This window comes from Piliocolobus tephrosceles, chromosome 5, assembly GCF_002776525.5.
Source record: "Piliocolobus tephrosceles isolate RC106 chromosome 5, ASM277652v3, whole genome shotgun sequence".
Lineage (NCBI taxonomy): Eukaryota > Metazoa > Chordata > Mammalia > Primates > Cercopithecidae > Piliocolobus > Piliocolobus tephrosceles.
In genome coordinates this window covers 36,938,014-36,951,252 of record NC_045438.1, presented here as the reverse complement: position 1 = coordinate 36,951,252, position 13,239 = coordinate 36,938,014, and the positions used below count along the sequence as shown (strand labels likewise).

General features: G+C 44.5%; 1 protein-coding gene across 1 annotated transcript in view; it reads right to left on the bottom strand.

Moving 5' to 3' along the window:
- The window catches only part of ARFGEF3 (ARFGEF family member 3), a 193,436-nt gene extending 181,027 nt beyond the window's left edge, over positions 1-12,409 (bottom strand). The window contains exons 1-2 of the mRNA XM_023190994.2: positions 12,325-12,409; positions 4,042-4,093 (exon numbers count right to left, since the gene is read on the bottom strand). Of these exons, the coding sequence (XP_023046762.1) occupies positions 4,042-4,093; positions 12,325-12,409 (137 nt within the window). The remainder of the gene's footprint in view (positions 1-4,041; positions 4,094-12,324) is intronic.
- Positions 12,410-13,239: the final 830 nt, after the last annotated feature.

Genomic DNA, 13,239 nt, shown 5'->3' with positions numbered 1-13,239 from the left:
GATGCCCAAATAGAAGGATGCCATGTTACACATAATGATTTAATAGAGTAAATGCTCTCTTGGTTTAAAGTGTCTCTAAGAGGAATCAAAGGATTAAAGAAGGACTGATTTACAACACAGGTGGAAAAGCCCATTACTGTTATGTCTCCTTTTTATATCATTTCCCTAATGATAACCTGGAATAGTAAATCAGACTAGTATTGATTCGGTCTCTTTTCTGCTCTAATTATGGCTTCTTCTTGTATCTTAGAAGAGGCTTTGAGAGGTTCCCCACTATTGTGAATCACAAACTGAAACCTCCTCATATGTATAAAAATCTCTAATAAATTTACATTTGCTACCACATCACAATGTTTTCCATTTTGTATATCTTCATTCTCCTGCTTCAAATTTGTTTTTAAAAGAACAGCTTTGAGGCCGGGCGTGGTGGCTCACGCCTGTAATCCCAGCACTTTGGGAGGCCGAGGCTGGCGGATCACGAGGTCAGGAGATCGAGACCATCCTGGCTCACACGGTGAAACCCCGTCTCTACTAAAAATACAAAAAATTAGCCGGGCCTGGTGGCGGGCACCTGTAGTCCCAGCTACTCGGGAGGCTGAGGCAGGAGAATGGCATGAACCCGGGAGGCGGAGCTTGCAGTGAGCCAAGATCATGCCACTGCACTCCAGACTGGGAGACAGAGCGAGACTCCATCTCAAAAACAAACAAACAAAAAAAGGCTCATATCTCCTGTGTCTCATTCATATGGTTCAATTCTCTGTACAAGAATGCTTGATGATCTCATTGTGCATCTAAACATAATAATGTCCATTCTTTTGAATAGTAAGATGATGCATCTTTGTACATTAGGATAATCTTCATCATTAGGAGAAATACTCTGAGTTGAATTTCTAATAATGGTGAAAATATGTAAAGAAATGTACATATGCACATATTCATCCATAGTCTCTCATCTGACACCCCTCCCACCAATTTTGTCAATAGCTCCTGTAGGTACACAAGATAGGTAGCTGGCTCTGGGGTAAAGCAAAAGATCATTGAATAAAATAAAGCCAAATAAGTAACAGGAGAACCAAAAATATGTCCTTGGACACATTGAAACCATATTCTCTCCAGCTCTTCTGGCCACACACATACACATGAACACTAGACAAAGAAGGTCATTATATAATGATAAAGGGATCAATTAAGCAAGAGACTATAACAATTCTAAATATATGTATGTGCCCAACAATTAAACATTCCCAGCCAGTGGAGCAGAAACCTCTTCTGTTGCTCCTCACACTGAAGACTGACCTTTCATCACAAACCCAGAACCACAGAAAACCTCACTGCTAGGTTAAACAACACTTTGGGTGAGGAAACCACCTTTAGAGCAGAGTTTATCAAACTCTTTTACAAACAGTCACTAAGAAAAGGTTAAGATTCTGTTTTTCACGTGTTTTAAGTTAGCATTCAAATTTTTTCATCATAATTTTAATTGTGAAGGCTGTAATTCTGGAATACTAGAATTATTAAAATTTTTAATTAAAACATATCACTCTCGAAATTTATCTCGTGAATATGACAGCAATTTGAAAAACATCTTCATCCATCAAAAAAGGTGAAGAAACTCTTCTTTAACAGTAAAAAATGCTGTATTGTTATTTTTCTCCTTGAATTTATTATATTTCCATTCCATTTTCCCCAAATAATTTTCTCCAATATATTTTAATGCTAGAAAGCCTTTTATTAATCTCCATACTATACTTCTCTCTTAAGAAAAAGTATGCATAAAGTAACTTTTAAAATATTTCCTGTAACCATAAGGCTTTAAAATGTTCAATTATAAGCAATCATTACTAATGCACAAAATTGGTCCAAAGAACATTAATAATTATTTATCAAATGTCAATATGGTTAGCATGGAAAATATACTTTTATTAAAAATAAATTTCTAAAGAAATGGAGTTTGTTTATATTTCCCCCAGCTAGTTCATATGCCTGTGGAGAAGTATTTTTTATTGCTATACAATAAGGTAGAATTTAGCACAAATTCCATATCAATTCTTTACCTTTATAGTTGTAAGCAGTAAGAAACCTTGTTTACATAAATAATAAGGGAATGAAGGAGACATCATCAAAAAAATCTTTTCATCTATCATCTTATAGTTCCTTCAATATTGCTGAAAGTCAAGAAGTTAAAACTACCTAACTTGAAAAACGATGTGTTTCCTGGTCCTTATAATCACTCCCTTTACCTGTATGGACACTAGCATTTTCATAGTTCTTTGTGGGTGGGACAAGATCTCTGTACCCCAGGGTGACACACTACTGTAAGACACAGATGGGTAACAGGTGTGGTTTTCTCTGTCAAGCAAGAGCAGAGTGACCGTAAAAGGTGAGGTGGAAAAGGAGACGTGGCAACGTCAGTTTTGAAGCAAATCAGTTTTAAGAAACGGAACTTAGAGAAGTTGGGAGCTAGGAAATTGCCTTCTTTAAACTATCCATGCCTTCACAGCTCATAGAAAGTCCTCACATCCTCCTATGCGCTGGACACTCCAGCTGTACCACCTCTCCACTAGATAAACATGTTGTTGCCAAACATTCTGTTCATGTATAAGCTTTGTACACACAAAAATGTACTTAGTTTAACACATGGATTCCCTTACAATATGTAAACCTACAGGTGTATGCAGCTACTACAGGAAAAGTAATGAATTTTTTAAAAAGATAGAAACATAAATTTTGTTCAATCTACTTAAAAAGAGAGAAAATATCTAATCACAGTATCCTGAGAACATAGAAACCACACTCAACAAAGGGTTATAGTCCAATATATTTTATAATCGCAAAGAAAACCCTGGAAACAGTCCAAATGTTATTAAACAACAGGAAAACTGCTAAATGAATTATGCTACAGCCATATAATGGAAGTATATGTAACATTTTAATTTGAAGAACATATACTGGCATTAGAAAATATTCCATATGGTATTGAGTAAAAAAAACCAAGCAGGCAACAAAGTCGTGAATAAAATTTTATATTAATTTATAAAAATATATGTGTATAGAAAAAGATATTTAAGAAAATCTATTAAACTTTTCAGTGATCATCCTTAGGTGATAAAGTTATGAACAACTTTATTTTTTATTCTATTGTTCTATCCAATTTTTCTACAGAGGGCAGGCATCTCTCTCCCAGTGAGGGTTGGGAGAAGGCATAGGGGGAGGTGAACAAGGTGGGGAAACAGGCTCCCTATCTCTGGGCTGCTGCATCTGGCTGTGGACTTCACAACCAGTAAGAAGATGTTCATCCAAGGTTGCCAAACAGAGCTTAAATCCACACTACCTGGTATAGGGGTGCATCCCCATCAGAGGGAGTACAATTTTCTTTCTACTCCTTCACGTAAGTTTTGATCATGTCTCTCCTTGACCAATTTGATCCTTTTACCATGGACTTCCATGACTGGTTCCTTTAGGTCACTGATTTCATTCCCTCCACAGACAGGTGAAGCGAATGCAATTAGGTTCATATCATGCTAACGTCATAAAATATCCCAGCTCATGGGTGCAAGAAAGCCTTTAGTCAGCAAGTAAAATGCTATGCTATGGTTTGAATGTGTCCCCACCAAAAGTAAGTGTTGGAAACGTAATCCCCAATGCAACAGTATTGGGACGTCAGGCCTAATGAGAGGTGATCTGGCCATGAGGGCTCTGCCCCATGAATGGATGAATGCGGTTATGACAGGAGTGGGGCTTTGTTAGAAAAGGGTGCATTCAGTCCCCTTCTCTCTTCTCTGTTCCACCCTCTTTTTGTCCTTCTACCTTTGGGATGATGCAGCAAGAAGGCCCTTGCTAGATGTGGCCCCTTGATCTTGGACTTCTCAGCCTCCAGAACCATGAACCAATAAATTTCTGTTCATTATAAATCACCCAGTCTGTAGTATTCCATTATAGCAGCACAAAACAAACTAAGACACACTGTAAATCAATGTGGTTATCTGGGCCTTCAATGGGCAATATTGACTTCTGTGATATTATACAATGTCCATCTCCTACCTCAGTACATGTGGAGGGATCTTGACAATGGTATCCAAACCACCCAGAGTTTCTGCAAAAGAAAAATTACAAAGTTAAAAATAAATATTTAAACACTGAGAATATATACTGTACATGAATTTCTCTGTTAGTTTCTCTTTTCCCCAGGAATTCCTCTAATTATAAACTAGTCAATTCTCAATTATCTGCATGCAAGTCCTTCATATTTTAAAATCCTTTTCCCTTGAGAGTCCCAGAGATTTCCCTGGACCTTGCAAACTACTGGAGAGGGAAAAGTTAAAAATTAGGGCACATTTCCCTATACAGATAAAGAACAAATAGTTAAATTCCTAATCTGAACCACTGAATCTAGTTACAACTGACTAAGATACTATATTCTTGTAATAAAAATAGAGAAAGAAGAGCTGTGTCCTTGGAAATACTGTTTCAATATCCTTACACAATAATTCATACTTGTGAAAGACTTTCAAATTCACAAAGCACTTACACAACATCTCATTATTCTCACACACATTTGTGACATGTTAGATTAATTTTTTTTTTTAAATTACAGTATAGTTAGGATATCGATTGGAAGGCTCACATCCAAATCTCGTTAATCCAACCTGGATGTTCAACACTTTACCACTGTTTGTGGATTTTTCACACTATTGCTGCCTCCAATTTTAGAGATAATGAAAAGCTCACCAGTCTCTTCCCCAAAAAACTGTACTGTTTCAATCCTTCCCACTTGTCTCCAGTCTTGTAGCTCAAATTGTGTTAACCCCTTTCTTCACTCCTAAGAGTCAGCAAGCCCTGTCTATCTGAATTATTTTCACTGGGGAAGGAGAAACATCTCTTCCCACCTTGCTCAGAGATCAGAGAGAATAACAAACATGAAATATATATATCAGAGACTCAAGGCTAAGGACAGGCCTGATAGGATCTGGGCTTGATGTGGCCAGTGGAGCAAAAGAGTGGATTTCAGAAAGACAATCAGCAGAACAGAAAGATGAGTTCAGCAGGGTTCTTGGTATCGTGTAGACAAGGCCAACGGAGGAAAATGAAGGACTGAAGTCAATGCCTAAGATAAGACAGGATGACAAGAAAGGGAAGCCCTGAGATGCAGGTACAGGAAGCAGCTCAAAGGCCATACAGGCCAGCGCACCCCACCACTTAGCACAGCAGGGACTGGCACTCAAGACAAGCCGATGCTGCTGCCCAAGGAGAGGCAGTGACAGTGAACAACCAGATCAGCATGGTTTTCCCACAGGACAGAGGGATATATAGTCAACTAAGGCTGGGTAACAGTGCCCAGCTCTATAAGGCTAAGAGCAAGCTAGAAGAAAAGGAAAAGAGAAAAGGCAGTCACACAGCAGCCACTGTGAAACTACACCTCTAAGTGCAGTGAGACTCCCAGGCACATGGGATAAGTGTGGAACCCAAGGTGAAGAACATCCAAGGTCAAGGTCAAGGAGAAAATGGCCTGCAGCTTTGCGGTAAGCACCCATGACAGAATGGTAGCTGGGGAGAGGGCACCATGGAAGCATCAAGAACGAAAGCAAAGTTAACCAAGTTCCAGTCCAGCTCTGCTCCAGCTTGTGATGCCGTGGGATCGGGGCAGGTCACTTATCCTCTGTAAGTTTCAGTTCCCTCATCTTTAGAAAGAAGACAATGACACCTTCCTCCTGGGATGCTTATGAGGAACTGACAGGATCATGATCATAAAGGGCCTGACACGGTTCTTAGTTGCCAGTGCCAATTCCTGTCTCCCTTCTTTGATTCTCTCCCTAAATACTGGACCAGGTCCTGGGCTAGGGACCCAGTGGTGAGAACAGACATGATACGTGAATTCATGGAGTGCACATTCTCATTTCAAAGCATGATAGATGCCAGGGGAAAAGACAGGGAATCAGGCAAAAGTAGAAAAGGAGGTCCTACTTTGGACTGCGAGGTCAGGGCTTCCTGCTGGGGGTAATGAGACCATAAATGATTTACTTAAAGTAGATAAGGAGGGGTCACTCCAAGCACAGTGAATAATAAGTGTGAAATGCTTAGAGAATCCCAACATCTTCCCTGACTCTGTCCTGCCACTTCAGTCCTAGCTGCCACCTTCTATCACCTGGATGACTGTACCAGCCTCTGTCCTGAGCTTTCAGCTTTTGGGCTTGCCCCTGAAGCTGCAGTCTCTGCTTAACACAGTAGCCTGAGAGATCCTGTGAGGACCCAAATGACAGCATTTCCTCCACCCCAAATGACTCCCCATCTCATCCTTAGAGAGCCCAACAAGGACTTTCATGATCTGGTCCTCACTTCCTACTTCTCTCCCCTTGCTCCAGCCCCCTGACTCCTTGCTCTTTCCTGAAGCCATCAGATAGATGTTTTCCCAACTAGGAGCCTCCCTTTTAGTAAGGTTTTCTGTGAATACCCTATTTAAATGGCAATTCCCCCTTTACTCCAAGCACCTCCTATCTTCTTCACCATTTTATGTTTTCCCTTTCTTAGCTCTTATCACTCTCTTTGCTGTCATGTATATTTTATTTATTTATCTTGATTACTGGCTGTCATCTCTCCAAGAGTCTGTAAACTCTTGGATCTTTTTGCCTGTTTTGCTCACCATGTTATCCCTAACACTTGGAACAGTACCAGGCACGTAGTAGGTACTCACTAAACAGTTGCTGAATTAATGAAGTAAGAGGGTAGCTTACTACCCTCAGGGTAGCTGAGTAACTGAAAGAAGATCAGTGTGGCTGAAATTCAGAGAGTAAGGACCCCTCTTTGTCATGAGGGTTTCAGTGGGGAATGACCCTTCTCTCCCATAAGGGTCTCAGAGGGGGATGACCCCTCTCTCTCATGAGGGTCTCCATGTGGGATGCTCCTCTCTCTCATGAGGGTGGTATAGGACAAGGCTGTGGGGCAGGTAGGAGCCAGGCCATGTAGGGCTGGACAGAACACACTAGGGACTTTTGTTTTTATCCTAATGGGATGCTATTCAGTGTTTTAACATGGCATGTCATGAAAAGATTGGGGTTTTCCAAGGTGACACTACTTGGGAAAAAGAACTTGAGCAGACAAGGAAGGAGCAGTTAGGAGGCTGTTGCAGAAGTCCAGATCAAAAGAGAAGGCAGCTTATTCTGGAGAGCTGGCAACAGAGGTAGAAAGAAGTGGACAGCCTTAACATATACTTAGGAGGTAAAAATGAGTAGAGCTTGGGTGACAGACTAGGTAAAATGGCAAATTACAGAAATGTGTCAAGGATGACTCTAGATTTCAGGTTAATGCAACTGGACAGGTGATGACATCAACTGATCATTTAGAAACACCAGAGGTGAGATTTGGCAGTGAGGTAGAGGTGGGGAAGAGCACAAGGTCATTTTGAGCCTTGTTGAGCTGAGTGCCTGTGAGCCATTCAGGTGGAGATGTTCAGTAGGTAGCTATGTTGCGGGGTGTGGGTTTCAGAGCACTGGTGTCGACTAGTGATATAAACGTGGGCATCACTTTCACAGAAACGGAGCTGAAGCCATGGGTATGTGTGTGTTCAACTCCAGAAGAGCTGGGAGTAAGAGATGAGGGCTCAAAGTTATCCCTTAAGAAACTCAAATATTTACAGCTGGGGAGAGAATCTGGCGCTGTCAAAGGAGACAGAGTGGCTCAAGAACCAAGATGGAGCTGGTAGGGTGTGGTCATAGAAGTCAAGGTAAAGCAGGTGCCCAGGTGTGTCTAGTATCACCAGGAGGACCTGTGAGATGGGAGTGAGAATGGTCTGCCAGCTGGACGGCTGTATGTTACTGTTCCTCAGTAACTGTGAGTTGGTGGGATAATGAAAGGCATATGACAGCAACATGAAGACGGAGTAGAAGGTGAGAACACACATACAATTTCTACACTTTTTAGGGAGTTTGTGAAGTAATAACCTGTGGCTGGAAGAAAAAGCAGGTGGGTACATAGAGAGAAGGCTGCTGGTTGGATAGATGTACCTTCTTCTCCTACTTGGCCTTCGTGCCTCTAGTTTCTTTCCTCGCTACTCCATTTTCCACATCTATTCTGCATAAGGCCCCTGATAGACATTAAATACTAAAAGTAGGACTTGGTTGCTTCCAACTTTCCTGTTCTGCAATTCTATTTCATCCCATCACAGCCTAGCTCACAAGCCCCCAGGACTGCCAGTTCCTGAAGTTCTTTCTGCCTTTCCCCAAGCCAACCCTCTATCCAACTCATTCCTTTCTACTCCCTGGCCAGGCCATTCCTCACCAACAAAAACAACCAACCAGGTAACACTAAATAAAGATACATACATATGCCTTGTTAGTTATTCTACAGCCATTAACACTGATTTTCAGAGAAGTATCATGACAAAGTAGACAAAGTAGAAGAAGATGCTAAAGTTAAAAAACACATGACAATATGCCATATGTGGTATGACCTTTTGCAAAGGGAAAGACTCCAAAATGTCAACAGTGTTATCTCTGGATAGGGAGACTGCAGATTATTTTAATTTTTTCTTTATGTGGTTCCACTATTTGCAACATTCTAAAGTGAACATATATAACTCTTATAAATAGAAAAAGATGAATATTATTTAAAACTCAAGCAAGCAGTTAAAGTATTCATTTACTTATTGAATGTCTGCCTTCCATTATAGGTGCAGAAGCAACCAAAGAAGCATAAACGGCAGTCCCTGTACTAAAGAGCTCACTACACTGGTGACACGTATTGTTTTGATTGACCAGTGTCCGTTCCCCTGGCTTCTGAAGAAGCATCCTAATTATACTTCCAGGAAACCATTTTCCCCAGCTCTGAATTTCAGTGGAACTTGTAGCCTAGGCCTAAAGCAGTTATTCCCTTCCATTCTTTGACTAGAGGACTGGTTCAAGGATACTCACATGAACCAGCAGGACAAAGAGAACAAGGGAAACCAAGGATCGAGCAGGAGTGACTGGAAAAGTCTACTCTCTTGATATGATCTAAATATGGTGACGATCATCTATCTCAAAATGGTCTCAGTGAGGAATGATGCCTCTCTCCCTTGAGGGTCTCAGAGTGAGATGACCCCTCTCTCCCATGGGGGTCTCAGTCTCAGTGAGGGATGACCCCTCTCTCTCATGAGTGTCTCAGTGGGGAATGACCCCCTCTCTCCTGAGGGTCTAAGTAAGGGACGATCCCTCTCCCATGAGGGTCTCAGAGGGAGATGACCCCTCTCTCCCATGAGGGTCTCAGAGGGAGATGACCCCTCTCCCATGAGGGCCTCAGTCTCAGTGAGGGATGACCCGTCTCTCCCATGAGGGCCTCAGTCTCAGTGAGGGATGACCCCTCTCTCCCATGAGGGTCTAAGTAAAGGATGAGCTCTTTCCCATGAGGGTCTCAGAGGGGGATGACTTCTCTCTCCTATGAGGGTCCCAGAGGGGGATGCTTCCTCTCTCCCATGAGGGTCTAAGTGAGGATGACCCCTCTCTCCCACAATGGTCTAAGTAGGGGATGGCCCCTTGCTCCTATGAGGGTCTAAGTGGGGGATGACCCCTCTCTCCACAGGGTCTCAGTGGAGAATGACCCCTCTCTCTCATGAGGGTCTAAGTGAGAGATAACTTCCCTTTAATGATGGTCTAAGTGGAGGATGAGCCCTGTTTTCCTGGGATGGTCTAAGTTTATTGTTGCCTCTTTTCATGAAATGGTCTAAGTGTGTTGATTCATGAGCCCAAAACCGTGGAGACCCATGCAGAGCATGTCAGTCAACCCACAAAGAGCAGGACAAGATCCCTGAAACAGTGTCTAATTACTAAATCACAGCTATTCTTGCAAGGGGTATTTTAGTTAAAGGAGTAAATAAATCCTGTTTTGTGTAAGCCAGTTTAAACTAGTTTTTTTGTCTCTTGCACCCAACATATTTGTCAATTATACTGCCCATAAGAGCCTACCTGTGCACACAATCAACTACTATCCAAAATAGTAGGTACCCTAAGAGAGTCATGAAGGCAAGGATCTGAACCCAGACAAGCAACTGATCCTATTGAGGAGCTCAGAGAATGTTTCCTAAACAAGTTGGACCTTGCACATTCTGAAAAGGGAATCCCGACAGAAGGACTAGCATGAGCAAAGGCAAAGAGAGAAGTGTGCCACACAGCATGTTCAACAAAGTGCTGCAGCTGACTGCCGCTAGATCGTTGAATCTTGGTTGGGGAGTGACAAGAACAGAGGCTGGGGCTAGATTCTGAAGAGCATTCTGAGGAATTTACACATTAATCTAGAAATAAATTATGGGGGTTGAAGAGTGACAGGTGTTTTGTAATCTAAACAGTGATGGGCAGTGGAAATGGACTGGAGTGGGAAAGACAACAGGAAAACCTATCTCTATACCTTTGTTCATGTCTCCACCATGCTCTTCTAACAAATTCCTTATAGGGGACATTTTATTCATCCATATATCCCACTGCTCAGTACCAGGGAGGTCTTAATAAATGTTTGCTAAATAAAGAAGCAAAGGAAAGAAGGAATTCATAGCTTCCCCATTCTCCAAGTGAAATCTGCTTCAAAAGCTCCACCAGCTCACACCAATTCTCCCCCAATCCATGGGCCTCACATTTATCCTCCCTTCTTTGACTTGTTTTGCTGGTTTGGTCAATCCAACTGCACAATGAATGCCCTGCACTATTATTTAACTATTTCATGCACTTCTGTCTTGTCTTGCTAATTACAGAACAATCACTGGGAAAGGAAGCACATCCACTCAGGCTGGTTTTTTTCAGACTTGACTCGAATAATCTACCTACCTCAATGCTCAGCCTCCCCAATGGCTTTAAAGGACCTAAACTCAGCAACGTTGTGGTCTAACTTAATAAGACGTTGATGTCAGTATTCAAACTTATTAAAATACTAGATTAATCTCCTCCTCCCTGTTTATCTAACTCTGCCTAATTTGCAGCAAAATAATAACGAATACTAGGAATGGCATGTTTAAAGCACAATTGGGCCCTGCTTTATCATGTTACCCAGCCATCTGTGACCCTTCATTAGAGGCATTTTGGAATCTAGCTTTGAACCACTCTGCTGAATGACAATGGCAACGCAAAAATAGTACTGTGGCTTTAAGAGCCTTGCTGCTCTCTCAGATTTCTGGTCCATTTTTCTCTAACAGTAAGCTAAAATGGTCAAGTGCTGGTTCTACCTACAAGACAAACTTCCAAGGCAATATTCTAGACAATTTTGTGACGATAGGCACAGGTTTAAAAAAAAAGATGCTGCTATAATTGTCTGTACACACACCCAAACATGTGAATTAAGACCATCTACATATTAAGAGTCACCTAAACCACTCAAAATTTTACATTTAGTGGAAAGCCTGCTAAAGGCTCTTCTCTATCTCAGGCTGCATCAACGCACACACAGTGTCATGACAGACAGTGATGGTTCTTGGTTGCAAGGGAAAGGGAGTCAATTTCATTTTTCAATTGAGTGGCAACTGAGACATCACATCAGGCTCCGGCAAGGCAAAGCGAGGAGCCCGCAGAGCTAGCTGCTCTGGCTTCTTCTTGGCCTTTCCTTTCTAAAAAGCAGCACCACCACCCGAAGTATGCTTCTGATCTATATGCATTACCATTCTGACCATTTTGATTGCCCAAACCCAGCCTAAATGAAATGTCCTTCCGTTTTTTTCCGCTGCTGAGTTCTGCAACCTGAGTCTGAAGAGAAACACAAATTTGCTCCCTGGAACTTATTTCAATGCTAGCACAGCTCACAAACCTAAAATCCCACCTGTCTGAAGGGCAGACCACAACAGAATTGCAGAGGTAACATGCTCCCCGCCCGCATGTTATTTTTCAAGTGCAATAACCATGAAAGCTAACACTTAGCAAGCTGACCTCTATCAGGAAAACCAAACTAAATAAGCCTTTCCTTCCTGGTTCCACTCGCCAAGGATTCGACATCGGGGTTGTTGGTTTAACTTCCCTCTTCCCTAGAGGCGCTTCGCTATCAGGCCCCAGGTTTCGCACCGGCTCTGGGTCCTGCCTAACTGGGCGATGGGGAAGCATCGTCCCCAGCGCCGGGACCGGGAGAAGGGGGCCGCCAGGAGGGAAGGACAGCGGTTCCCGGGGAAGGTTTTGGAGAGTGAAAGAGACCGGAGGGGAGGCGGCTGATGTCCACGCCCGAGCCAAGACTCTCAAATCCCACATCAATTTCCCGAGGCGACTCTCGCAATCGCGCGAACGGCACCCATGACCCACGCTCCGCGAAAGCCCCACGCGCAGAGGCGCGTGTTCAGCCCCGGCCGCGCGGCCCTCCCTCCGCGGCGAGCAGGTACCGGGCGCTTACCCAGGGCCCAGGTGCAGCTCTCCTTGATGGCTTTGTACTTGCTCCCGGACGCCTCCTTCTGCAGCTTCCTCAGGATCTCTTCCATCTTGACCTTCCAGGCGCCGGGCCGCCGCCCACAGGGAGAGAAGCGCGGGCGAGCCGGGCCGGGGACGCCGCCGCTGCCTTGCCCTGGGCACCTAGGCGGCCGCCGCGCGCGCCCCCATGCCGCCCCGGCACGGCTGCTGATGAATCACGCCCGCTCCATGCCGCGGGCCACGTCAGCCCCGCGCCCCGCCCGCCGCCCCGCCCGCCTGGGTCAGGTGCGCTCCGCTCGGCGGCAGCTGCGGGCTGGGGCTGGAGAGCGAGGCTGGAGGCCGCTGACCTGACCGCCGAGGCAGGCCCCGCGGGCGCCGGGCTTCACGGAAAGGTGGGGACGGATGTCCGGAGCTGGCTCGCCAGCCGCCAGGAGGGAGCGCCTGCTCAGCAGCGGGCGGCGGGAAGCAGGCGGGGAGGGGCCTCCCCGCGGTCCTCGCACCCCCTGCGCCGACGGTGGCCGCAGGCGGAGTCGGAGCAGCCCAGCCCTGACACCCGGACCCTCAGCGTGGTGCAGGCGCCGCGCCCGCTGCATCCCGTCGTCTGCTAACCAGAAAATTCTTGTGTTCAGTCACGAACAGCTTTTTTGGGCCACTCCCTGTGCAGCGTTGCATACACTGTGCCCCTGCCTGCAGGGAACCTCCAGTCAAGCTTTCAACACGCGGCGGGGCGGTGGGCTGAGGTGGGGCTGGGGTAGAACTTGATGCGCCCCAGGAAACCAGGCCCAGAGAGGCTGAGTTACTTCCCAGACCAAGAATGGGTCTCCAAACACGTCCTGAATCCAAAGCCGCTTTCAAAAACCTCTCTCCCCTCCTCTTCCTGTCCTCTCTTGTGCTGAATTGT